General features: G+C 41.1%; 1 protein-coding gene across 4 annotated transcripts in view; it reads left to right on the top strand.

Annotated features, from left to right (window-relative positions):
- NCKAP5 (NCK associated protein 5) overlaps positions 1–27,348 on the top strand; it is a 995,643-nt gene that overhangs the window by 926,108 nt on the left and 42,187 nt on the right. For 3 of the 4 annotated variants that reach the window (XM_053666799.1, XM_053666798.1, XM_053666801.1), the window contains 2 exons: positions 12,528–12,842; positions 15,308–15,444. In XM_053666799.1, coding sequence (XP_053522774.1) covers positions 12,528–12,842; positions 15,308–15,444 — 452 coding nt within the window. Of the gene's footprint in view, positions 1–12,527; positions 12,843–15,307; positions 15,445–17,810; positions 17,943–27,348 lie in introns of all 4 variants that reach the window. The other variant, XM_053666800.1, reaches the window with a different exon arrangement.

Raw genomic sequence — 27,348 nt, 5'->3', positions numbered from 1 at the left:
ATTAATTTAATTTTTAAATGTAATTTAATTACATCTTTAGCAAGTGTATCTTAAATAATATATAATACTTTCAAATAACCCCTCCCACCATTTATGCTATTCTTACATATTTTATTTATACATATCTTGGAAACCTTACAATATTATTATGTTTGCTTTAGTCAGTTATCTTTTAAAGAGATTAAAAATCATAAAAATATTTTTATATATGCCACATATTTACCATTTTTCATTTTCTTCCTTTTTTGTATATATCCAGATCCTGATATTCATTTTTCACATGCCTGTGAAACTTCCCCTAATATTTCTTACACTAAAAATCCTTTGAAAATGAATTAGCTTAGCTTTTGCTTGTTTTAAAAATATTTATATTTTTGTTTTTAAAATTATTGAAAAGTTAATTAGTTGAAATTAATTTGTATAAGGCTGACAGGTTTGTTTTTCTCCCAGCTTCATAGTGATTGCCTCTCTGACCTGATGAATTTCACCTGATGAACGTGCAGGTCTTTGTATAGCTGAAGACTATGGGGACGCCTCTGCTATTACCCTCTGTTTGGAACAATAGTGCCCTGAAAATTCTAGCCAGCTGAACATCCCTCCCACTCCCTGCCACACACACACCTGTCTGTGTTTGTCTCTTCATTTCAGTAGAACCTCCAGACTTTGTCCATGTTCCCTCTCCTGGTGTTTCAGCCTGGAAGCCTCCACTACACAGTTGGCTGGAGAGGTGGCAGAGCTCACCTCATTTGTTTTCCTTGATTCAGAGATCAAGTTCTATACGGCCTTTTGTAGAATATATGAACACAGTGTTTAATGGCATATATGTATTTCTATTATAATTAATCCTTAATGGATAGCAGCAAAAATCTCTCTACATTTTTACCTGCATCCATATCCCCTGGTCTACTGGGTTTCATTACTTCTTTATTATCTTCCTGTAAAGACAATCATGGGATATTGGTGATTGGCAAGTGGCAGCTAAAATTGAAAGATAGGTTCCCATCAACTTCAGCTTTCTCTTCACCCACATTTCAACTACAGTCACATAAAAGAAAAACAAATGATGCTTGAATAGTCACTTAAACTAGATTAACTTACAATAATTAAAATCCTGAACCAAGAAGGTATGGCATGGAAAGTGAATACTGAAAAAAAGAAAAAATTATTAATATGAAGCCTTGAGCTTCCTTCCTGTATATAATTTGAAAAATCATTAATACTGATTAAATAGAGAGACAAATGGGGAAAAACATCTTGTAAACTTTAAATTATTATCTTCCTATTAACTTAAATATCTATCATCATAGTTTCTATTATATATATATATATATATATATATATATGCCAACTAAAATAATGTATAATTTTAACTCCCAAAGAAATGGTTAAAAGGTAAATTTTTCATATAAAAAGGTTAGGCTCATAATACAGAGAATGCTTAACTCTTATACACACCTTTAATAAATTTGTATCTGCTGTTAAATTGATAGGTCTGAATGTCTTCATATTTCTGTTTTTATATGCCTTTTACCAAATAATGCTGTTTTGAATATTTTCCTGCAGCACCTTATCCCCAATTTATTTTCTCCCCTGCTTCCCTCACTTGCTGTATGAAAGCAGTTGTTATCCAGGCATGTGAAACCAGTAGTAGAGACAATTGTTCATATAATTCAGCAAACCTGATACAGAGTAAAAGAGATTTAGAGAGATGCAATTACCCATAATAGCCATCTGTGCCTATCAGATTCGCCAGATAATTGTTCAACTTTTTACTTCATTTTGGCAGGACAGATAGAAATGGAGTGAATTTATGAGAAAAAGTAGACCATTGAACATATAAAAGAATATCTGTTTGGGGACAGATATATAGGATCTTTTATAAAGGGAAATGGCCAAGAAGTAATCATCAGCTATATGGGAAGTTGTGCTCTCATTGTCAAGGACGTTGACCTAGAAGTGATGACTTCTAAAACAGGATGCAGGAATCTGAAATCCAAGTCTGTTCCGAGATCAGCTGACCAAGTCATATTGCTGGCCTGATTGTTAAACTGTAGCAATCACATTAGCCTGCTGTTGTGTATCACAATAAATACTGTATACAAGTCTGGCCATTGTTTAACAAGAAAAACCACACAGTAAAACATGAAGGAGTTGTGTGGAAATCTCAAGATTTTTTTTCATTCCAAAGGGATAAGAGATTGGAGATAATTACTAAAATTTGTCTAATCAAGAAGACTGTGGAAGGTTGCATAACAAATTTCAGAATACTAGATCATGAGCCATTCCTAGGATCTCAGAAGAGGTTGTTTCAGCATCAGTGATGGAGACAGGCACATCTTATAGAAAACTTAAGGGCTTTTCTTCTTGGGAGTTATGTCAGCTGAATTTGTAAATAAGTTTGAGAGGGACTTCTGTGAATTCATGGTCTTCATGAGCATTTGGAAAACATTTCTAACCTTTTCCAGTTTATTACCTGGGGTAATAGCCACTACAATATTGTTTGTGATATTACTATCAGATGCAGAGTATTGGTTCACAGGATACCAACACAGCCTGAGATGACAGGAATTTTATATCCATTTAAATAACTTGTCCCTCATCTTTATGGTCTGATTCTTTAATTTTCTGTCATTTTTTCTACATTTTTTGTATGCATTCTCTATGGATCAGTGTACTGGACCCTAAATGTCCCAGTCTTCCTTTATATGGAAGAGACCACAAGGGATTGGAAAGCAAAGTTACATTCTCCTATACATTTTTCAAACCCCAGAAGCTTAAATCCAGTTTGAACTTAAAGGCTGAGGGGTCTCATGCATTCCAATGCTACCCAGCAGTTGTGGGTAAATAGCCAGTGCAGTTATGTTTTCACTATGTTGACCAAACTATGGGGGTAAACTTAGAATGAATAAGCTACATTTAATTGATGCAGCTTTGGCAACAGGCTTAGTTTTTCTAGCATATTTCAGTCATGCACATGAAGAGAAAGATGTGCAAATAAAGAGATCTGTTCTCCCATCTGTAGTTTGTTTCTGTTGCCAATACAACATGAAGCTTAAAAATGTTTAGGAAACTGGAGAGAATCATACACTTATTTACATTATAGGAGAGCATGCTAGTTAATAATATAGTCTGAAAATGAAATACCATTAAGTTGCTCCTTCTGGTGAGTGAATTGTGTTGGGACCTCATTGACTGCTTGATTGAAATTTTTCTGGATATAATCAAATGTAAATCCAAAGTAAAGAGAGTTTGGTTTTATTTTTTAATACGTTTTATTGATTATGCTATTGCAGTTGTCCAGACTTTGCCCCCTTTGGTCCTTCTACCTGGTAACCCCATTTACTCTAGCAGTCCTCCCCTCAGTTCATGTCCATGGTCATGCATATAAGTTCTTGGACTACTTCATTTCCTATATTGTTCTTAATGTCCTCCTGTGTATTTTGTATGTACCAATGTGTACTTCTTAATCCCTGCATCTTTTCCTCCATTCTCCCCCTTCTCCCTTCCACCTGATAACCCTCCAAATGATCTCCATATCTATGATTCTGTTCCTGTTCTGTTTATTTGTTTAGTTCATTTTTTAGATTCAGTTGTTGATAGTTGTGAATTTATTGCCATTTTAATGTTCATAGTTTTGATCTTTTTCTTAGATAATTCCCTTTAACATTTCATATAATAATGGCTTGGTGATGATGAACTCTTACAGTTTTACCTTGTCTGGAAGCATTTTATCTGCCCTTCAATTATGAATGATAGCTTTGCTGGATAGAGTAATCTAGGTTGTAAGTTCTTGCTTTTCATTTGAATACTTCTTGCCAGTCCCTTCTAGCATGCAAAGTTTGTTTTGAGAAATCAGCTGACAGTCTTATGGGAACATTTGTAGGTAACTATCTACTTTTCTCTTTCTGCTTTTAAGATTCTCTCTTTATCTTTAACCTTTGGCGTTTTAATTATGATGTTTCTTGTTGTGGTCCTCCTAGGGTACATCTTGATTGGGATTCTCTGTAATTTCTGGACTGGTATGTCTATTTCATTCACCAAATTAGGGATGTTTTCTTTCATTATTTTTTTTTCAAATAAGTTTTCAATTTCTTACTCTTCCTCCTCTACTCCTGACACCCATATCATTGGGATGTTGGTACATTTGAAGATGACTCAGAGGCTCCTTGTTTTTCTTTTTAATTCTTTTTTCTTCTTGCTGTTCTGATTGAATACTTTTTTCTTCCTTATGTTCCAAATCACTGATTTAATTCTCAGCTTCATCTTCATCCACTGTTAGCTTCCTATAGACTTTTCTTTATTTCACTTAATGTAGCCTTCATTTCTGCCTGGGTCTTTTTTATGCTGTTGGAGTATTCACTGAGTTCCTTGAGCATTGTTATCACCAGTGTTTTGAATTCTGCATCTGATACATTGCTTATATCCAGTTGTTTTTATGGGGTTTCATTCTTTTCTTTCACATGGGCTGTATTTCTATATCTCCTCTTTTTAGCCAACTCCTGTGTTTGTTTCTGTGTATTAGGTAGAGCGGTTTTGACTTCCTGTCTTAGTAGTGTGTTCTATTATAGAAAAGTGCACCTATAATTTGAATGGGGCAGAGCCTTAGATAATTGCCAGGGCAGCAGTAACCTATGTAACTATTCTTTGGCTCTCTGTGGAGGAGGTCTCAGAGAAGGGACAGTGCCACTGCCTGGTCTCTGGAGTTTTGTCTGGGAGGAAACTGTCTCCCAGTACTTGCCCTGTTTCCAGGCACTTGAATTTTTCCATGTATGCCACTGATACCCTTCCAGCTTTTGCCCTAGTGCTGAATCCTAGAGCAGGTGAGTCTTTGTAAGTCCCAAGTCCATTGCAGGGTCTTTAAGATGAGTCTTCTGAGAATACTGCAGTTTCTTCTGTCACCCCAAATCCTACTGGTTTTTATAGCCAGAAGTTATGGGGACTTATCTTCCTGGCACTGCTACCCTGGTCTGTGTGGTCTTGTCAGGGCCTGGGATCCCTCACCCCCAAGGTATCCCTCCTGATTTTTCTCCACCACATGTGGAGTGGGGCTGCCCATTCTGTGTCTCTGTGACTCTTCATGCCACTCCCCATCTCCATGCCTCTCCGTGTCCCTGCATCTCTCTGTATCTATGCCCCACCTACCCATCTGGATAAATGTAGCTTCTTTAAATCCTTGGTTGTCAGGCTTCCATACAGCTCAATTTTCTGACAATTCTAGGTAATATTTGTTTTGTTGTCTTTTGATTGTGTTGTGCAAGGAGGCAAGGTATGTTTACCTATGCTTACATCTTGACCAGATGTCAAGAGTTTGGGTTTTTAATTTGTTTTATTTGCCTAGGATTTATGAATATTGAGAATAGAAAAACTGATTATGGAGGGGTTTTTTTGTTTGAATCTGTAAGAGAAGGTAGATAGATCATTATGCAGAAGCAAGTATAACCTTTTAGGGTAGATATGCTATATCTTTGCTAACTGAAAATAATGACTTACTAATTTGGGCTGTTCTGTGAAAATACAGTAAGTTTGTGAACAAAGGAGCATCAGTAAATGTCATTTATTTAGGTTTCTTTAAAAAGCCTTTCTCAGTGCCAACTCCCAAATGGATTTCTTGAGAAAATGGACTCCCTCCTCTCTATCCATGAGGCAACTTGAAACCTACTCCAACTACTTTGCTTCATATTCATAATTGGCCAATAATTGTGATCAGCTAACCTCCAAGGAAATGATTGCCAAAACGTAACTGATTAGGAAATAGCCAGGGTAGTTGTTGAGTAAAATGTGCCCAGGCATTGCAGTGGGACACTAACAACAGAAGTTTGGTTCACCTTAGATTCCATGATAATGTGTGTATTCTGAGCTCACGGTGTCCCTCACCTCTCCCTGACAGCCACTTACGGAAATGTACGGAGCACCTTTTTGTAATGAGCATTGTGCCAGGTTTATTACAAATGAGCTATGATTATATGAGATTAGAATAGTTTTTTAAAATCCCTCATTGTCACATGGCTAGCAGGTAACCAGGAAGGTTTTCAAGCCTAGTCTTTCCAACTCTGAAGCCTGTTATCTTTTAATTTCATTTTTCTGAAATTTCAGAGGAATTTAGAACTCAAGTTAGGTTTTCTTAAGCCTATCCTATATATATATATATATATATATATATGTGTGTGTGTGTGTGTGTGTGTGTGTATATACCTATATATAGGTATATATATACCTATATATATATATCTATATATAGGTATATATATATATATATATATATATATTAGATTATATATGGTATATATATATATATAGGTATATATATATACCTATATATATATACCTATATATATAGGTATATATATATACCTATATATATATACCTATATATATAGGTATATATATCTTTAGTCAGATACGTTAATAACACTAGGAATTTTGATTTATAAATTCAAGCAATTAACGACTTGTGAGCTCAGATCTTCAAGAAGAAGTTGAGGTACTTTAATTTGTAGAAGAGAAGTTTGAGAAAAAAATTAGTTGGTGCATTTTCCAAACACTCAAAATCATTGCTAATTCAGAGCCCACTAATCTGGGCATACACTAACTGAAAGCGTTAGAAAAGGGCTTTCCTTTTGCTGCTCTTTTTAAAGATAATGTTCCTATGTAATGGAAGAGTGTAAAACAAGTTTGGAAGAAGCACACACAACATAGTTAAGAAAATAAATTATCTTATGTAAATAAATATAGGAAGTTACTGAGTGAGTAATCTCATTTCCTCATTACAAATGTCTCCTAGGAACTTGACTCTGCAAGCTCTTAGTTTTTATACTACTATGGGTGCTGATGTTAAAAGGGATGCTAGCACTCAGCATGGCATGTAGAATCCCTGAGGATAAAGGGCCAGGGTAATGATACCACACTGGCTTTTGCTAGACCTGGGACCTTCTGACCCAGTGATGCTTTTGCAGGGTGGGGAACAGATGTTGAGGAGGATACTAAGGCAGTATTCCATGGGCTATCTTTCGTCTTGGTCACTGACCCTTGCTCTAAGGGCTTAACTGTATTAAGAAATCAGTCTTTAAAATATTCAGTAATTTGGAATGATCTTATTCTTGCGACTCTCTGAATTAATACAGGCTATACATGAAAAAGAGCTACACAGAGGAAGGAAGTCAGCTGTTTTCTTTGGTTGCTGAAGTCAAAACAAAAAGCAGCAGATAGGGATTTTGAAAGGAAAGGTTCATATTCAATTTAATTTCAAGAAGAACTTTCCAAAGATTAGAGGTGTTTTTTATCCATCTATTATTTCATTATATTCAATGAGCACAGACTACGTTTCAGGTGCTGTGCTGAGCACTGGTGATGGAGAAGATATCAGATACTCTTATCAGCCTCTAATTATTATTGGTTTTGTCAGCATATAATTACTGACTGTGGAATAAGGGCAATATAAATCAGGAATTGGCTGATATGGGAATATGAAGGAGATAAATAAATTTCTTTCTGCACCTAGGATGCTTACAGTCTAATAACACCAATTTTGAGAATTATTGCCATTTTCCGAGTAACAGTTATGTACCTGGTGGAAGCATCCTGGTATGTTTATTATGTGCTTTGAGTATAGTCCTCAAAGCACCCCTATGATGCTTTTATGATGACCTATGATGAAGTTTATTTGATCTAATTTTCATATGAGGAAACTAAAGCCACCTGCTGAAGCACCTGGTACCAGGAGCACAAGAAGGAAATGTTCATTGATGAGCTAAGTGGGCATTTCATATCATGCACCCTAAATTAATACTTTTTAAAATTTTTTGCAGTGGAAATGTTTCTCCAAAATTTCTTCTCTGCCACTGCCCATGTGGAAGCTCACCCTTCTGGGCAGCTCACACCCAAGCTGAACATCTTCCTCTTAGGCACAATAACTTCATTCAAAGCTCTGGTGCCAGACAGTATTTCTAACCCATGCACTCTCAACAGCCTTCCCCCCAAAAAGGAGGGCCTAGAAATTACCATATCAGCTGCTAAGAGGCCAAAAAAAGTATCCATCTCCTTGGTAATGTATTCAAGGTGTGAGTAAACAAGATCCTGAGTCCACCCTGTAAGAGAGTCCCTACCATTCTGTTGCTCACATGCCCTGAATAGACCCAGGTATGTTGAGATGTTGAGGCTTCAGCTCTCGGGTGGCCAGTGGTCCTGGGGTAGCTGGTGTTTTCCTCAGCAAGCCGTATACTTTCTGTACATGCCATGACTTTTAAAGGACTAGAGCCCTGACTAGGTGGCGCAGTTGGTTGAAGCATAGCATCATCTAGTACACCAAGAAGGTTGCAGGTTCAATTCCTGGTTAGGGCACATACATGGGTGGTGGGTTTCATCCCTGGTCATGGCAGCTAAGGTTGACAAGGAACTGATATTTCTCATCTCTCTCTCTCTCTCTTTCTCAAATCAATAAGCGTATCCTCATGAGAGGATTTTTTTAAAAGGACTGGAAGCTCTGCTGTAAGTCATCTCATTAAATAGCTGGGGCTTGTTGGTGATTAAGTGAGAGAACCAACCTTGGGAGATAGAAAGAAAATAGGACAATGAAAAATAGGTTGGAGGGCTGACTAGGCTCACAAACATAATTGGCAAACTTAGAGGAATAAAACCTATGGTCCATCCAGCAACCCAACCCTTGAAGTCATTAGCAAGGTCCTCTTGGCAGCTGTTCTCACAGCCAAAAATGTGAAAAACTTGTCAAGATCAGGACTGACTCAACTCATTTGAGATGCAAGGCTGGCCTGCCCCTTTGAACTTTGTTCCTATCACAGCCATTTAATTATTCTGTGAGATCTTATAATTCTCTGAGGAAAAAAACTGGCTTCAGAAGTACAATATATAACCCTTTTCCAGGTTGTAATATTTATATGAACTGTGAGAAACTTACAGTGCCTTAAAGAAACTACGTAAAGAAGGTGTCAGCATTTTCAATACAAGCTCCATTTCCAAAGGTTTATGCACTCTGGAGAAATTTGCTTGAGGCTAAAACTTGGCATATCATACCTGAGTCCCTGAATGTCCACACCTCATTTCATAGGTACTTACAGATGAGTCCTTCAAATTCACTACATTTGGCATCTGTAATTTTTAGAAATAAAAATCACTTTAATAGCAGGCAGCTTCTACATTTAATGTCAGTGCACACAATTCTCAGAGAATCAGGGAAGTCAGGAATATCAAAAGTCCTATTGTATAGATTCTGGTATGACAAGAGTATGAAGGGAAAGAAAAAATAATTTAAACAGACAGATGTCAGAAAATACTGGTGTCTTCAGAAGGACACCAGACTTAGACTGACCTAATCCTTTTTCCCACCCACAGATCCCTTCCTGCCCTATTTCCTGCCTTGTGTGGTGCGTCCGGTCACCATAGGTGGGTTTTGGTGTTCAGGGTCTTTCCTCAGAAAATCACTGGAAAGGCAGCCAAGAATCTTACTTTACCTTTTGAGTATTTGAGAGGATTAGATGAAATGCTCTCTGGATCTTAAACACTTGGTGGGAAAAGAGTTCATAGAGAAATGCAGGAAAACATGCCCTGTGGAGGTGAAGTAAATTCCAGGAAGACCCTGGCATGGAACTCTGCAGATGTGATCTGAGAGGGTGGAGGAGAGCCATTGCTAGGCGAATGTGGTTCTCAGGAACCTTGTAGATCAGGACACATAGACAGCCTGCATTCCACAGCAGCTGCCTAGATGCCAGGAATGTCAATAGTAGATGCCAACCTCAGGGTGGGGAGCTTGGGAACCAGCTAGAATCCAGCAGCCTGCACCAACTTCAGAGGCAAAGCTGGGCATCTTGCCTAGGATCAGGGGGCCATTCTCTCAGCCTCCTGCACACAAGTGGACTCAGTAGAGTACACTTCTGGATTTACCTGTGCTTTTTGGAGAATCAGTGTTGCTTCATGGTGAAGCATATGGTCAAATCTGAGAGCTTTACTTATAGCACATGGCCTTGGGCAAGTTACTTAACCTTTTGGAGCTGCGATTCCTCATTTGTGAATGGCGGTACTAGCTCTTACCTTTAGGCTTGTGAAGATAAAGAGAGATACAAAGAAAGCTGTGAACTCCTGTTGGCTATAAGGCTATAATAAGCAGCTAAATGTGATCATTTGCCTTCACAAAAGAAAAAGAGTCCCCAGCATCCCGCTGTGCTGAGCACTCTTTGGCTCAGGGGTAGGCAATCCCAAAGATGCTGGGAGGAAATTATTATGGCAGGCAGCCTGGCATATAGGGACTAACACATCTCAGCTGTTAATCCCATGAATCTTTGATTCCCATCTGCAAAGGCTGATTCAGTTCTGATGAAGATCCATTTCTGTGTAAAACTAAAATAGTTCAGACATTTAGAATTGCCCAAGTACAACACATGGACATACTAAATCTGAGTGTTGTATATCTAGGCTATAACAAGGAAAGGGCACTCGATTCTGACTAGCAATGTCTTTCTTTTCAAACTCCACTGGCAACACTTCCCTATGCAAAGAGCTGATCATTTCTCAAAAAGCCATTTTGTAACAATAAGTCTCCTTAACTGAGGAGAAAATGAATAGAGGAGGTAATGAATCATCTGTAAAGCTGGTTTAGAGTAAAGCTGACCAGGTGGAGGCCCTGAAATGAATGGATCTAAAACTTAGCCCTTGTGATCTTGGGAAAGATCACAGACTATGGCCACATAATTCAGGGCTCCATAGTCCATGACCAGTCTGAGGTGCTACAGCGTATGAGATAGCTCAACGGCACCCTACTGGAGAAAGACTTTCTGTATCTTCCTACTGAGTATCCCTTTTGGAGACTGAAGACTCTTTTTTGACAGGGACTCATCTTCTGAGTGCTTCCAAAACCAAACACCAAACCTACCAGAACCTATAAATGCCAACTCTGTAACACCCCCTTTACTTCTACTTTAGTATTAGGAGATTCACAGAATTCTACTACTCACAGCAAAGAGGTTTCAGGGAAGGAGGACGCACAGATTCTGGAGTTCAGATACTAACTGCTGAGTGTCAAATGCGAGTGGACAAGAAAGGTACTAAAGGATAAACTTTCTACTTATCGGATATCTACTACTACCTAAGTATACTAAGGATTTTGTATGTGACACCATGCATTGTTTTATTCTTTCAGCAGTGCTATGTATCATTCTAAATTCTAGAGACATGATAGTGAACATATTTTTATCCTCACAGCAACTCCTTAAGAAACTTAGACCTGGAGAGGTGAAGGATCTCATGCAGGAGTTCCCACAATTAGTGACTGGCAGAGATTACACTTCCAGCCACAGTTCCATAAATCATCACAGAAATGTTAGCTGTTGAACTTCTTGATACAAAGAGTACATTGTATTCTATTATATTCCCGCTATGCCTAACACAGTGCTGAGTTGTGCCTCTTACCCAGTCCTAAACTTATAAGATACTGACATAAATTTTACTAAGGATGTTTAATTCTAAGATTATTAGATAAACACGAGTTTTGTGGGGTGTCAATCAGATCTTAGAAGCTGTCTCATTGGCTTGAATAAACCAATCTCAGAAATTAAATATATAATAATTTTTTTCAGATAATGTATTTGTGAAGATGAGATATAATTAGCAGAAAATACCACATACATATGGCGAAGTCAGCTTAATTTGTTTTAGAAAATAGTGGGATCCCCGTGAATGACAAGAAATCTGGAAGGTACTGATGGGTTTTGTCATTACATAAAATATGAGTGAAGACAGGAAGTGCCTCTATAGTCTTCTTAAAATAAAAGTATTCTTATAAGAATTCAGTTTATAGTGAAGGGTACAAGTGAAATCAATAGAAAAAAGATAGATTATGTAATAAAAAGTGTTGAGAGAAACTAGTTGCCATTAAAATAAAATGGTTCCCTATATTTTATACCAAAAAAAAAAAAAAGACTTCAAATGGCAGTTGGGTTAATTGAAGTCCATATGATAAGTGATACTACCATGGGTAAAGTAACTTTGGGGATGACCCTTATAGCATATAAACTACTTGTCCTCACAGTTAAATTGAGAGACCATAGACTTAATTAACAGTAAGATGGATGATAAATCACATAAGGGGAATGAACAATTACCTTTGTTAAGACACCACTTCAATTTGTTATTGTTCTCATTACTCTTATTTCAGTTAATAAATTTCACTTAATTGATTGAAGTCATATGATTCCCAATTGAAATCAGAGTGATCAAAAGTAATTTTTAGTCTCTAATGACTGTTCTTTTTGTATTATAACTCTAGAGAATCATTAGGGTATATGTACGTATGCCTGTTGTTACCAGTAACAGTTGGCCTTCTTACCTTCTGTTTTGTGAAGGGAATATTTTCATGTTCAATTAAATGTCTGTTCCATGCCACTCACTGGAAGTTTACTACACCATTAACATTACTTCTTTCTTCTAGGTGTCCCCTTTCCTCCAGAGAAATCCAAATGCCCAAGATCCTTTTGTCCTTTTCTGTGAGCCATCTCTAATCCTCACTATGTTACTCTGTCTAGAATCAAACTGCCAGATGAGGACCCTGGACAGTGGGATTGGAACCTTCCCACTCCCAGACTCAGGAACTCGCTCAACGGGACGGTACATATGCCAATCAGAGTCCCCAGAGGACACAGAGCCCATCCTGTGTCTCCAGCCAGCCCTCTGTGCAGCGCCTTCCATCAGAGCCCAGACCCTTGAAAGAGAAGTGCCTTCCTCCAGCAACAGCCAGGGTTCTGCAGACAATGCCATTGTTCATTCCGCATCTGACCCCCTCGTGACTGCCAGGGCTGTGCGACCTCTTCAGAGTCGCCTCCCCAAACCAGCCTCTGCAGGTAAATGCCTACTATCTTCAAATTAGATTGTTTTCCTACCAAAATAATGCATGCTGACAAAACGGAGAACAGGCAGTAAAAAATGTTTCCACCAGAAAGCCAGTGAGTGACCTCTGCCTAATGAAAATGTGGATGCATGAAAATCCCTGCATGTCCTCAACCAAAAAGTGAAAGGACAAGTGTTAACTATTATTTGCTCTTTGCGTTATTTTAAGGAGTGTACATACATATAAAGGAAATAAGCATGTAGGTATAGGTATATGGATATATAAATTGAGTAAGAAGAAAAACCACACAACATACATATGGGCTTTTGTCATTTAAAACTTAATTTGGAATATAGACCAATTCTGAATATAGAGCCACGTGAAGTGAAATGTTGTTTGCCCTCTAACCAGACATGTGTGTCTTCTGACATAATCCTATCCTCATATGTTGAGTGATTAAAAAAAAATACCTAGGTGGATTCATCAGCAGTAGATTATACATTAACTGCAATAGAGTGGAGTGAGCCTTCCCACCTGGAAGCACTGTTTCTGGTTACCATCAGTTGAAACAAGCTTTCATGATTAAAGACAGGACCAGGCTAAGGGTCAAAATTTCTATTGTCCCCTCAAGATTAAAAATATTTATTGCCGCTCAAGATGACACTACATAATTTTTAACTAGTATGGCTTATGTTACATTTATGACATACGTAAGCATATGAAATAGCACTCTAAAGACTTTCATTTATTATTTGATGATGAGAAAGGAGCTGCAAGTAAAAATTATAGTATAGGCTACTGAAAAATTAGAAAAGAAGACTTTTAATTAAACATCCTTAAATGAATATGATTGGCCAAGTTCTTCCTTCATTCTGTAACACTGACTGCATGAATGTTCCATCACTAACTTCTGCTCATTTCAAGCCAAGGCTATGTATTGAAATGCTGCAATGTATATTATTTTTGAAATAAATGCATTGTTAATTAATGACACAGCCGCCAGAGATTCAGGGGCAAAATCTTAGTTATAGATTATGTGCTTCATGCCTGAATAGTCACATGTGTGACCTCAATTCAGCAGCGGTCTGCCGAGTAGACGCCATGATTAAACACTGTCATTATAACAAATTGAATAGAAACCACAAGCCTTGAATTGCTTTGTAAGAAGGGGATAGGAAGGAGATTGTTCTGATCTTGCTGCAATATTCATATCACCAGTTTGTGTCTTAATTAAATTGCCATGAAGAGCTGTTTAAAAAGTAGCACATGGCAAAGCGTGAGGTCAACATGGTGCCAGATATGTTCGTCTCGCCCTTCCGACACTTTCTGTCCACCCAGTGATAGTGTCACTGGTTCGGAGGCACGGCCAGATTTCCAAGGCTTCTCTCTTTTCTGTAGCCATTGGTTACTCATTAAAAAAAATAAGGAATGGAGAACCAGCTGGAACAAAAAGGAAAGTGGTTTAGAGCAGTCACTTCCTACTTAATGTATGCATTTGAATTGGTTTTTCTCTTATCCTCGTATCAAAAATGGAAGTAACTGTACAAATCTCACAGCATTGATGAAAATATAGCTATGTACTTTGCTTCTTCTCACAAGCAAAATGATATAGACAGGCTATCTCAGCATGTCCTGTTAATAGCCATCAAGGCTGGAGGATAATAACAGCATCTCCTTTCTGGCATGAGATAGAATACACTCTGCAGGTTAATCTACTATTGTGGGTAATGAAGGAACTTTAATTGTTCTGTGTTAATTACATCCTTGCTTCTGAAAATGTTGTCCATGGGTCAACATCATCAGCAGCATCTGGAAACTTGTCAGAAATGCAGAATCTCAAACCCCACCCCAAACCTACTAATCAGAATCTGCAATTTAATGAAAGCTCAGCTGACCACACATGCAAATCAAAGCTTCAGAAGAATGGCCCTGCAGGATTTTTAAGGACCTCTGAGCAAGGTTTCCTAACATTATCATTTAAAATGATCTTCACAGGTATTCTAGGGAAATCAGGGTTCCCTGCTCAAACGTGTTGGGGAAAGTCTGCAAATTTAAATCGCCGTTTAGAAGTTATGATTTTCTCCATTAGCACAATGAAGGCTCTGAGAAGCTCTCCAAAAAGGAAACTGTTAGTTATTTGATGAATAACACTATTTGAGAAATCAATCGTCAGTGTTTCCCAGTTTGCCCACTGAACCTTTCCTTAGCGTGAAAAGCTTATCAACACTTTATGGAAATGTGATCTGAAGACAGTTTGCCTTTTGGTCTCCAAGGTGGATGGACATCCTCTATAGATGTACAGAATTATGCAGACGTGTCTGTTAACACAGAGTTGCAGGGTGCAGAATGTTGGGAAATGCAGCTTTCACCATATTTGTATCTTTTTATTATTTCTAAATATCTTCCCCATTCTCTTCCCTGAATTTGTATAGAGCTAAAGAAAGTTGACTGTAATTTTGTTTACATTTCCTCATTTAGGAAAAATCAATTCCCCAAAACAGAACGAAGCAGTGGCAAGGCCTCAGCCTTGCTCATCGTTCGAATATGCTGAAAACACCATGGCCAGGGAGCTGCTTCCTGACTGGAGGGCTGAAGAACCCCTTGCAGATGCCCAGGTGAGGCAGAGACCAACAGGAGGGCAGCCTCTACCTGCTGGTTCTGACCATGAAAAGCAAACTCCATAAACACGTTTGTGATAGATTTAATTTTAAGTCAAATTTGTTGTTGGTTTGGTAACTAAAGGCTTAGGTCCAAGGCTCGGTCTTGGCCCTGAATTATTCAGTAATACCTTGGGTTCTTGGGCAGAATTCAAAGTGCTGTCACAGATCTGCACCCAGATTCTTCAGATATGGATGTCTTGCCCCGATTAGACATTGTGGAAGAGATATTTACTCTCCTGAGCTGTAAGAGTACCATTTAGAATGATTGGATGATATTTTTTCATTATCTCCTCAGTGACTTTAACCTTTAACTTGTTCCCATGAGACAGGTAAAGCAGGTATAATTACACTCCTTTTAGAGATGAATAAACTGAGGCCTGAAGTAGTCTAATGACTTGCCAGGGACAGTGAGACCTGCGTTTTGTTAATCTCTGTCGTTTGTGCTACGGGTTCCTCATCCACCCTGAGAAGGCACACACAGGCCCTTCCTGTGTGACTGGGCCCAGGGAGGAGCTCATGCTTCAGAGACTTGTTGATCATCCCTCTGGGTACTTGGTATTCCCTTCCCTACCTCCTCCCATCTACCAGTTTCAGCTAATTATGCAGGCCATACCCAGCCTGTTCACTGTTTCTCAGCTTGTCCTGGGGATGGCTCACTTTGGTATCTTTGGTGGTACCCAACATGAGAGGGTGGGAGGAAGGACATAGGACCAAGTACCAGAGCTTTGCAACCCTTCCATGACCCTTACTGCTCTGTTGCCTTGGCTCTCCCATCCCCAAATTAGGGAGAAAACCCTAAATGAGACCCAGAGTTGGATGGGGAAACCACTTAGAAACAACAGGTGGTAACAGTGGCAAAGAGGTTCTGGCAATCCCAAGAAAGAGAGAGAATTGCTCAGTGATGTCCCCTAGACATGTGATGGCAGGGTACTCCTCACCCAACGTCCACATCCCCTGAACACACACTTCTTTGGGGTCCCCTTCCTTATTATCTTCCACCAGCCTGGCCCTTTGGAAGTCCTGTCATGTATTGTAAGAGTCACCACCATGACCTAGAACTCTTCTGTTGACTGCCAGGGAGGGAACATTTACAGCAGCAGCTAGCTTTATATTTCCAGTACCCATCATGGTACTGGGTTCTATTCGTGTTTGTTGAATAGAGGGATGAGAAAATACATCTCCTCATACCCAGAAATGTTACTGGAGTCCCATGGGAACTTTAAACTGGGGCTTCTTTGGAACCATAGCCGGGAGACTTGTTATCCTCAGTGGCCATCTCCCTTGCTAGACTAGCCGTATCTACTGTATTGAGCTCCATACCCCCAGAACCTAGCACATGACTTGGCACAAACTAGATACTCAATACACATCTGTTAAGTGGGTGGATGATTGAGTAAATGAATGAAAGAATAAAGGAAATGAATAAGTACTTGAATTTATAACCACAGCTAAAAGAGCCCATATCCTAAAATGTGTTTTTTATCATTTCCACCACATGACCTCTCTCTAAGAGACTTTATAGACCCATCCCATATATCTGCGACTGTACCCTCTGGGATGTGTGGGCAGTAATAGGCTCTGACAAGGCAGTCTGCAAACACCCTGATTCAACACCCGGGAGTGCAGTCCTAGATCCACTGTCCTGCTTGGGAAAACTGTCTAGTGTAGAGTACCCACCACTGGCACAGTTCCTGAAGATGGCATGATCACAACCCCGGTACCACCCTGGTGGGTCTGGCTGTGTGCGCGTGAGCAAAAGGGGAGATGGAGTCCCTGGACGTGCTCTCTGTCAGTGGGTTCAAGGATTATGTCAGGTTAGCAATTGTGTGCTTTTAAAAGTTCCCACCCTTTCAGAGGCTGGAGGAAAAATGATACATTACGCAAACATTTATTTTTTTGTTCCCAAGGTTGATTTTTTCATACACTAAGATACTGAAAGCCAATGATGAGATCAGTTAAACAAATAAGCCATTATACTTGGAAGCAACTCTAACAGGCACTTGAGAAAAGTAAGGCCCCATAAAGAAGTGTACAAAATGCAGAGCAGGTAATGTGGGGCCTTTCCTACGCCTGGCACAGTGGCCGTGTGGTCAATGGCTTCATTAGCGCAGGCCTGTTTCTGCAGCTGTGGTAAATGAGCAGACTGCGCCAGCTCTGCAGACAGACAGGCGAACAGAGTTGCGCTTGGGGGCGGGGCAGTGGGAACGGCATTCTGTGCACACAGCAACAGCCAAATAGGAACTGTTTCACGTCCTCATAGCATTTTCTGCCCTGGTTGCATTTGCATGAATAACCTTAACAGTCTCATATTACTCGTTTAGGACAAGGTACCCAGAATGTGTTCGTACTCTGCTGGTGGTGGCAGTGATAGTGACAGTGACCAGACTATGGAAATAATGGTTTTGGAGCTGGAAGGGGCAAATTAGTGAAAACAATGAAGAGCGCCACCCCAGGTAACGCACAGCAAATACACGGGATGTCCAGGCTCCTCTGTCTGGGAAGCCACTGAGTATGCCTTTCACTGAGCTCTGCATCCACCTCCTCCCTTGATTTTACACCTTAACTCCGTGTCGCTCCTGAGATCTAATTTTCTGGCACATACAGAAGATTGTCTGTGTACATCAATTTGTTTCCTGGTATAATCTTCATGACATTGCAGTGCAGTCTGTAAGGATATTTCCAAATCTGGCATCTCCCAAAAAGGCTCTAACTGAGCTATCTCAGTAATGAAGAAATGACTATAAAGATAAGTTTGTTCTTAATTACATCCTTTGGCAAGTTAAATCATCCAGTGAGCCCTGGATAGAATTTCTAGGCTCTTTGCTCACACCATGCTGTGTAGCTCTGGACCGGTTAGCCATGCCATTATGAACAGGTCTGTTTATGAGGCTGAAACTCCCTCACACTATTTCTATTTAAATGGGAATTGGCAGTAGAAAAATCATTATCCTGAGGCATTAAAAAATATGTGTATTCAGATGGCATTTCCTTACAGATGCAAGAGGACAGATGCACCCCAAACACAACATGTAATCTGGGGTCTGCTTTTCTCCTAATCTCTTCTGAATTGTCAGAAATATTTTAATGATGCAGTGAGGAATTATTCTTTTTGTACTAATCAACTTTTTTTCTCAAATACTAATTTAGCAATTAAATGATGAAACTGTGACTTAAAAAAACCCCACAAGATTAAAATGTTGCTTTAGAGGACAATGCAATCTAGCAACCATTTGTGTTCCCATTTTTCCAAGAGTCCTGGCATTTGTGACAGGTGGAGACAAGAGGGGCATGTATGAATGCCCACTGACCAGGGGCTCCATTCTGGCCCTTGCTTCCTGGCAGTCCTCCAGAAGCAGGACCAGTGGTTGAATGCTGCTGAGGCTTACCAGCAAGAAAGTGGCAAACATGTCTGGCATTTTAGTTAGGTTATTGTCCCCATTAGCTCTCTGTGGTTTGTCAGTGTCCCTCTGGTTGTGATGGATAAAGTGGAAGGGGAGTTCATTGCCATAGGGCCATAGGGCCTGCCCTGTGAAGGCCCTACCTCTCCAGCTCCTAGTTCCAGCTCCTCCCTTGAACCTGTCCACAGTGCATAACCTCACCTCACTGACCCTCCACTGCTTCATCCAGGAATGAAGTCCAGGGCTCCTTCCAGCTCTAAAACCCCATTCATTTATTGAACAAATAATCACTGGAAGCCTCTTCTACGCAAGCTTTCCAGCAGTGAGTAAATGGACAAAAATCCCTGCCAGACAGTTAAAAAAGCACATATAATAAACTGGAAAGTGTATCTAGTTTATTGAAAGGAGATCAGTGCTGTGGACAAGAAGAGTAAAGCCGGGTGCAGGGTGGGAACGCAGGACTGCTGGGAGTGGAGACAGGAAGGGGAAGAGCGAAAACTAAATGGAGCGGGCTGAACCAGAGCCTCACTGGGAAGGTGATGTTGGAGAAGAGAGTTGAAGGAGCGGTGGGAGTAAGTCGGGAGGCTGTCTGGGGAGGCTCATTCTGGGCGGAGGGAGCGCAGCAAGCAGCCAGTGCAGCTGTGGCAGAGAGCAAGCTGGCAGTCTGGGAGATGAGGTCGCATAGGTAAAAGGGGCCAGAGCTGGTAAGGCCTTGCTCACCATTCTGAGGACTTTGCTTCTTCTCTGAGAGACATCTGTGGGAGCCTTTGGACAACTTGAAGAGCAATGTTTTAGAAGGAGCACTCCGGCTGCCCTTTTTTAAAGCCTGAAGACGTAAGATCAACTAAGAGGTTGTTATATCATCCAGGCAAAAGATGTTTGTGGCTGGGACCAGGCAGCCACAGTGGAGGGAGCGAGCAGCACTGTCCGGGAGAGCCCTCCTCCGTGATGGCAGTGTTCAGGGTCTGCACTGCCCGGTGCCACAGCCACTTGCCATGCAGCCCGGAAGCACTTGAAATGTGCCTAGTGAGAGTAAAAAACTGATTTTTAAAAAATTTTTTGCTGTAATTTTTCTACTAGTCATGCTTTTTTGCTCTATTTTATTTTTAATTTTTTATTAACTTAAATTTAAATATGAACAGCCACACATGGCTTACACAGTGCAAGGGGTGAGAATGGTCTGATTCCAGACCTAATTAAAAATACAACATAGTTTTCTAATAGATTGTCAGTGCGGTGAAAGAAAACACAGTCCATGGTGGCTTCACAGTTTGCTTCCTTGAAGGGATAGCATTCTGCTGACTGAAGAAGAGGAGGCTGAGGATGGGGCTTGCAGAGGCAGATTGGCAGTTAATTTTGGACATGCTGAGTCTGAGGTGCTTGTTAGGCAAGTGGGAGTACTCAGTAAATGGTGGGTGGTCTGCAGTTGACAGATCAGGTCCTGTCTGGAAATGTAAATTTGAGTGTCAGCAATGTAGATGGCATTTAAGGTCCTGGGTCCAGATGGGATGAGGAGGGGAGAGAGTGTTGATGAAGAGGACATGTCCTCCCAGCTGCAGAGGTCAAGGAGATAATGAACAGCCAGCAAAGTAAACTGAGCAGGAATAAGCCGTGAGGGAGGAAGAGAGCAGGGTGGGTGGTGTCTTAGAAACTAAGTGAAGAAAGATGTAAGAGAGATATTCTTGATTCCAAATGTGGCTGTTACTAAAAGAGTAACAATTTTCATATTTAGTGGTCTTGTTTCTCCCTCTGGCAGTGAGATTCCAGTGGGGAGTGGGTAGAAAGAGGTGATAGAGGTAAAGAAGGATGGTCTGAAGGCAACTTGAAAACATCTTGAGAAAGGAAACAAGATTAAGACAACTGTCTGACTCTGAACAAGGGAGTACCAGAATATGGGAGAACTTACTTCAGGGTTCATGTTCTTACCATTGCTTCGTCCAGATGAGCTGTGCACAGCAATAGGAATAAATATTAAATGATGGCTGCAGATCCCGGGGAACAGTGAACTTGTTCAACTTGCTCCTTTATCTTTTTCCCCCTCTATCTTCTGTAAAATGAAGTGAGCCTCAGCCTCAGGTGGTTCCTCTCCCTACTCACTTTGCTCATTCTATTTGAGTAAATCCTTATTTAAAAAGAGTGTGCTTCTTTCATTCCATTGCTTTAGAATCTGGGCAACCGGTACTTCTTGGGAGAAGACAGTGAGGTCTAGGCAGAGTACTCCTAGAAGCTGCCTTTCAGAGTGAACTTACTGTCAGAGTTCTGTCATCTGCACACAAAACACCTGACCCAGCTGAGTGCTGATCAGCTCTGGTTAATGACACTGCTGCTAGAAAGGGAAAACTGAGTGCAGACAGCTGGCACTGTTGTGGGTACCTGCTGACTTCCAACAAATCCTAGAAAGAAACATTTAAGGTGGATGCGGCACCATTAACTTTTTAGATATTGGCAAAGTTGATCTGCGGAGAAGATAGAAACAATTGGGAGCAAAACCACTAAAAGGAGTGAGTGCCTTGGGTGTGCAGTGAGATATTCTTCCCTTCAAATCACGGCTTTGCCTTGTTTTTACCACGTGTGCCTGTGAACGTGCAATTGCCTCCCACCCCAGTCCTGCTTTAAGTAACAAGGTTTCATTATAGAGGTCCCAACCTGCAGGATAGAATTTGCCAGTACATCTCGAAGACTTACTGGATGCTCTCCAAGATAGTTGCTCTTTCTCAAACATGCACTCTCTCCCTGGTCCCCTGAAATTTCCCTCAGTTGGAGGAGGACACTTGACAATGGCAATCTATCCTCCAGGGCCTCTAGGAAATGCATATTCAGGGACCTCAGTTACCATTCTGTTCCCTCCTTACTGTTCCTGCACATTGGCTGCTCAGTCATTAGCCACTCACCCTGCCTCACAGCATGCCTGGGGGAGGGGGGTGCTTACCTTTAAAACAGTGCCTTGGGACCCCTCGTTTCCTGATTTCTCATGCCTGTTCACTTCTTCGAATCACCCTGAATATAGCAAAAGAAACCTGCTTTCCAAAACCCTGCCTCTGGGTTCATAAGATACTAAAGTAAATATACATCTTTTATTTCAAGGTTGGTTTCTTTAGCTTCACTTTGAAATATGTACCAAAAGTCCAGGCTGTTAGCCCAGAGTTAGCAGCAGGAGCAGGATTTAGGAGCTGGGTAGGTGGCCCAGCGGGTTAGGTTGCAGACAGGAGTAGTTTTGTGGCTTTGTCTTCATAGAGCTACCCACAGTAATTTGCCAAGCTGGCCATAACAAATATGCCTGCCCCTTTCCTGCAGACAGGGACTCAGAGAAAGCATGGGCAAGGGACAGAGATGGAGAGGCGGGGAGAGAGAGAGTGAACTAGATGCAGAGTGCAGGGTGGGGGCAGACCCAGGGGAGTTGTAGCAGTGAAGCTCCAGTTTCTGGATGGACCGAGGGGAGGAGTCTCACCATAGCTGACCCTGCTAGACCTGAATGATACAAACATAATCTTTAGCCAAGACTTCTTCCCTGCCAGGGCTCATCTACCAGGCTGCCCACCACCGTTACTGACACTGCCAGGCATCTCTCTGGCAAAAATCCAAAATGAAGCCTCTTTTCCTCTCTAGAAATCTCTGCCTCTCAGGTTCTCTGTTTTAACTGGTGGTCTCATCATTCTTTTAGGACTACAGTCATCCCTCCAGCCCTCTTTATCTATAGGTTTTGCATCTAAAGATTCAACCAACTCCAAATCAAAGATATTTTTGACTGGAAGTCCATGGACCCAGAAGGCTGTGTGTTTGCATTGTTCTCTGCCATGTTATATACTGGACTTACGCATCTATACGTTTTGGCATCTGGGGGAGGTCCTGGAACCAATCCCCTGCAGGTACTGAGGGACAACTACACAAGCTATGAAGCTAGGGGTGTTCCTTGACTCTTTCTTCCCATCTGGGTATGCCAGGGTCCCACTGGCTTCCCTCCCAGATTCTGCTGAAATTTGTCCCCTGTCTGTTTTCTGCCGTGGTGCATTCATCTGGCCCACACAGCCCCATTGTCCTCCTTTTTCCCCTTGCTCCAGTCAGCCCACTGCCAGTCCTGCCCATGCTGCCACCAAGGTGCAAAATTCTATCAGTTCCTTTGCTAAATACCATATGTTCTCACCTATAAGTGGAACCTAGTCAACAAAACAAATAAGCAAGCAAAATAGAACCAGAGACTTAGAATTAAAGAATAAATTGACAGTAACCAGAGGGGATGGGAGACAAGAGTAATGGGGGAAAGAAGGTAAAGGGTCATCAAGGAACATGTATAAAGGACCCATGACAAAGCCAAAGGGTGGTAGGATTGAGGGTGGGAGGTGGGGGTGGGTGGGGTGAGGGAGAATGGTGGGGGGGGGTAATGGAGATAACTGTACTTGAACAACAATAAAAAAAAAACCCTCTTTTGAGACTCTCCATTACCCACAGACAAAAATCAATCTCCTCCTCTAGCAAAATTCACAAGCCTTTTTGACTTCATCTTTTTTCATTTCATGTCTTGACTTTATGCATCGCCAAAATGCTTTCACTGTTCTGAACATATAATGCTGTTGGGGGCTTCTGTGCCTTTGCTTTTGTGGTCCCCCTTCCTGGAATGGCTTTCAGACCAACACCCTTCTTCTGTAACCTTCATGTAACTTCTCCTTAGTTTTTAAGACTCAGTTCATTTTACCTCCTCCAGGAAGTCTTCCCAGATGCTCCTATATCACCTACACCTAATTACTCCTCCTTGTGTCTTGCCCTGTAAAACACTGTATTTAATTCTGTCACTTGGCACTTGAAATTATACTTGTTTCTTTACATGTTCAGCTGTCTCATTAGTGCCAAGATTGCTTCTCATTCATGTTCTGCCCTTGGCACAGGGTCTGGCACATGAGAGGTGTTTAATAAATGTTAAACAATATCATAAGTGTTGAATAAAAATGCAACACTAATTCACAGGACTGGCTTAGGCCTTGGATTGCTTCTTGTGCACACATCCATCACCCTTCCAGGCCTTTCCTTGTCCACAGAGAGAGAAAGACCCAGACCAACTACCTACAGAGAGAAGTTGGAGAGGACATTTTATCTTTTCTGAGGGCTGTGCCAGAGAAAGCATGAAATCCTTTTTTTCTAATTTTTCTCAAGAAATCAGAATTTCAGCTTAGTCTTCAACGATTATTTTTCATGGGAGCTGTTGAAGGCATATCAGAATCTTATTTTGTTACCCATAAATGGCCCCATGCTTTCTGGCTTTATTTTCATAATCTCTGTCCAAATTTGGTAACTGTTGTCATAGTCACTCTTGTTGATGAAAATGCATTACAGCCTTCACGTCTGGAAGAAACATAGGTTTTGAACCTGTGCTCATCTGATATTTGATCTTTGAAAATCTCCAAGTTGAACTGGTTAGTTAATAAACAAGATTGGCAAAAAGAATAAAAGCAAGGAAGAAGAGTTGGTGCCTAAATTAGTTTATTTTGGTTTGTTCATCTCTCACTCCGTGCCCAGGCCAGTGGAGTATATGGGGGTTAGGGGCAGGTTAGGGATACAGCCCTGCTCCCTGGGTGCTTCTCATCAGACATACAGGATTGAAGCACCATCTGAGAGAAGAGACAATCTAGCACCTAAACAGGTGCATTCTACTGTCTAAGGTGGCCATACTGTTGGCTCCTCAGAGTCAGGATCAAGAATTCCCTGTTCTTTTTAGTTTCATAAATTTACTTCACATTAAAGCCCGCTACGGTCTATAGACCACTGTGCTATAGAGCTCGTTTTCAACAGCAGCCTCTCCCTCCTTAAGCTAGTCACCCTCAAAATGCACCAAACAGAGCTTTGGAAACCAGCCCCCTGGTGATGCTCATCTAATCAAGCCCCAGTTTCCTGAGCAAAGAAGTATGTTCTCTTCTTTCAAAGGTGATTACATCCAACAAATTACAAAGAGCCAGGGCAATTGATTTAAAAACAATTGGTTTTGCAGTAATTAGAAAAACACAAGAAAATGACGACTATGGAACAATATTAAAAGGGATGCGGAGGGATAGCTGCTCCAGTTCCTGGCTCATTTCTCAGCTCGAACACTTAGAGATTCACAAGTAATTATGCAGAGAGGATGAATTTTGAATTTTGTAAATGCTGCCCCCCTGCCTTGCCAAGGCCAGGAACTTTGGCTATTAATAGAGCAATCAGATTTTGCTGCATGATAGAGAATTCACACAAAGTTGCATCTATTTCAGAGCATTCATCTGGCACATGACTTAAAGATGACAAATCTCTGTAATGTGCAAAATCAGCATTGGGTTAAACTAAATCCAAACTCATTATAATCACTCCCAATTCCCTCAGAGAAATCTATTGTTTAAAATGGACACTATAGATAAGAGTTATCTTTAGTCCTTCCTGGAACTTCTCTCGTATTAGGTCACTTTAAAGATTTGCCTTCTTTTTGACAAGCTCATCCCAACTCGAGGAGAAGGGACACATGCAATGTGACATGAGGGATTTGTCTCCCAGGATTGAACTTTGCTGGATGACAACTAGAAAGTACTAACCATGACCAGGAGGCTGCTTCAGTGCCCTTAACAGAATCAGGGTCTCTGTCACTGTGTGTCCACTATCAGAAAACCCACAGTTCCCCCAGATGTTCAGACTAGATTTTCAGTATGCTGAGGTCTGGTGTTTTTAGTGGGGAGAAGTGTTGTACACAATGACAAAACAAAACAAACACCCAGTTAGCTGCTAAAAATCACGTGTTCAGGAGCCAACCATTAGAAAGAACCCACTGTCTCAGACAGGTTTGAAAAGGGAGGCAGTGATGTGACCTGCATTTAATTACGTAAACTGCATATTGTGAGGCCCTTCAGAAAGCAAATGTCAGGATGGACAGAATGAGTTAACCCTCCTGTTGCAGCAGCAGTGTGCCATGACAAGGCCGTTGCTCAATTAGATTGGACTGTGGGATACCGACAGAGAGAGAGAGAGAGAGAGAGAGAGAGAGAGAGAGACTAAGTCTCAGGACCCTACTGAGACATTTTAGAAGAAAAAGAGCCCTGCCCCCGGAGTTTGTCACTCTTTATGGATATTCTCCCTCCCTACCCCCACCATTTCTCAGCACCCCCAGGGCTACCCAACTCAAATTCAAATGTGTTGCAGCCTGAAACATTTAAACAGGAGCTTGCAAAGTAGAATTTCAAAGTAACAAACAGGTCTGTGGTTGTTGTGTAGTACCTGGGGAAAGCAGACAATACCTGATGCTATGCAAATTAGCAATCTGGCTGCCAGGGCTAACTGAAAGCTAGGCAAGGTATCTAACATGAAATAAATGTGCAATGAATTAGATGACATTTCATTTGTGAAAATGCGAGTATCCCTCAGCCCCATGCAGGGGCAGCAGAAAGAAGTGTAACTTGGCCACACAGGCAGCCATCCTCTTGGAGGATGACATTTTTGTAGAGGTCACCCATAATCCAAGTAATATCTCCAGTGTTCACACTGCATTGGCTAGCCCAGTGGCTCTCGAACAGGATGATTGTGCTGCCCACCCCTCCCTGAGCGACATCTGGCAGTGGCTGAAGGCATTCTGAGGTGGTGCCACTCAGAGGTGGTGAGACCTGCTATCCATGTGCAGAGGCCAGGGATTCTGCTAAACATCCTATAATGTACAGGGCGACCCCCAATAACGGCATTACCCGACACAAAGTGTCAGTAGTGCCCCAAAGAAGTTAAGAGAAGATTAACTGTTAGGCATCAGAAATGTTTGTGGGGAGGGGCAGACCTTCAATATTGGTGACAAATTGTGATAACAGGCAAATGCCCCTGCCTTCCCAGCAGGATTTGCAGGCCTGGCCCAGCAACTTATTTGGATAGTTAAAATGCACTTCCTCTGAGGGACTTTGAAAGGGAAGCTCATGCTCCTGTTTGAGCCTTTCACCCTTGGCCGTTGATCCTGCTCCCAGTGCCTGTGTCAGGGTGCTGGGGAGACCCCGACTGTCTGAAGTGCTAATGCAGAGCCCAGGTTATTGAGACTGCTACACCTTAAGTATATTATCAGTATTTCAGTTCTGTCTTTCTGGGAGAACATGTGCCCTGAGGAGGTGGAAATCCTTCACAGATTTGGAAGTAACCTCTGGAGAGTTGATGCTCACACTGTGGAAATGTCATATTCTTTTTTATCTGTTATTAAAATTTAGGCTCTAGAGAAGTAGGCAAATTGCAGTTAGGTAAAACACGAAGACAAGAACATAGTCCACAGGTGTTTGGGTTTCCTTGCAGATCTTAGAGTTTCATATTTGGCTAAAAAGTGCATAGTGGCATTTGGAAAGTCCCCTTGCCAGAATCAACCTCAGGAATAAAAACGATGGGGTCAGAAAGAAGATCTGTTGGAGAAATGGGGTAACTGAGGAAAAGATAGGGGCTGAGATTCAGGAAAAGCCATTCTAGAAGTAATTACAGTGTACAGCACAAG

This window comes from Artibeus jamaicensis, unplaced genomic scaffold (genome assembly GCF_021234435.1).
Source record: "Artibeus jamaicensis isolate MK-2021 breed Jamaican fruit bat unplaced genomic scaffold, CSHL_Jam_final contig_1284, whole genome shotgun sequence".
Lineage (NCBI taxonomy): Eukaryota > Metazoa > Chordata > Mammalia > Chiroptera > Phyllostomidae > Artibeus > Artibeus jamaicensis.
The sequence above is the reverse complement of the archived record's forward strand: the minus strand, read 5'-3'. Positions and strand labels throughout refer to the sequence as shown.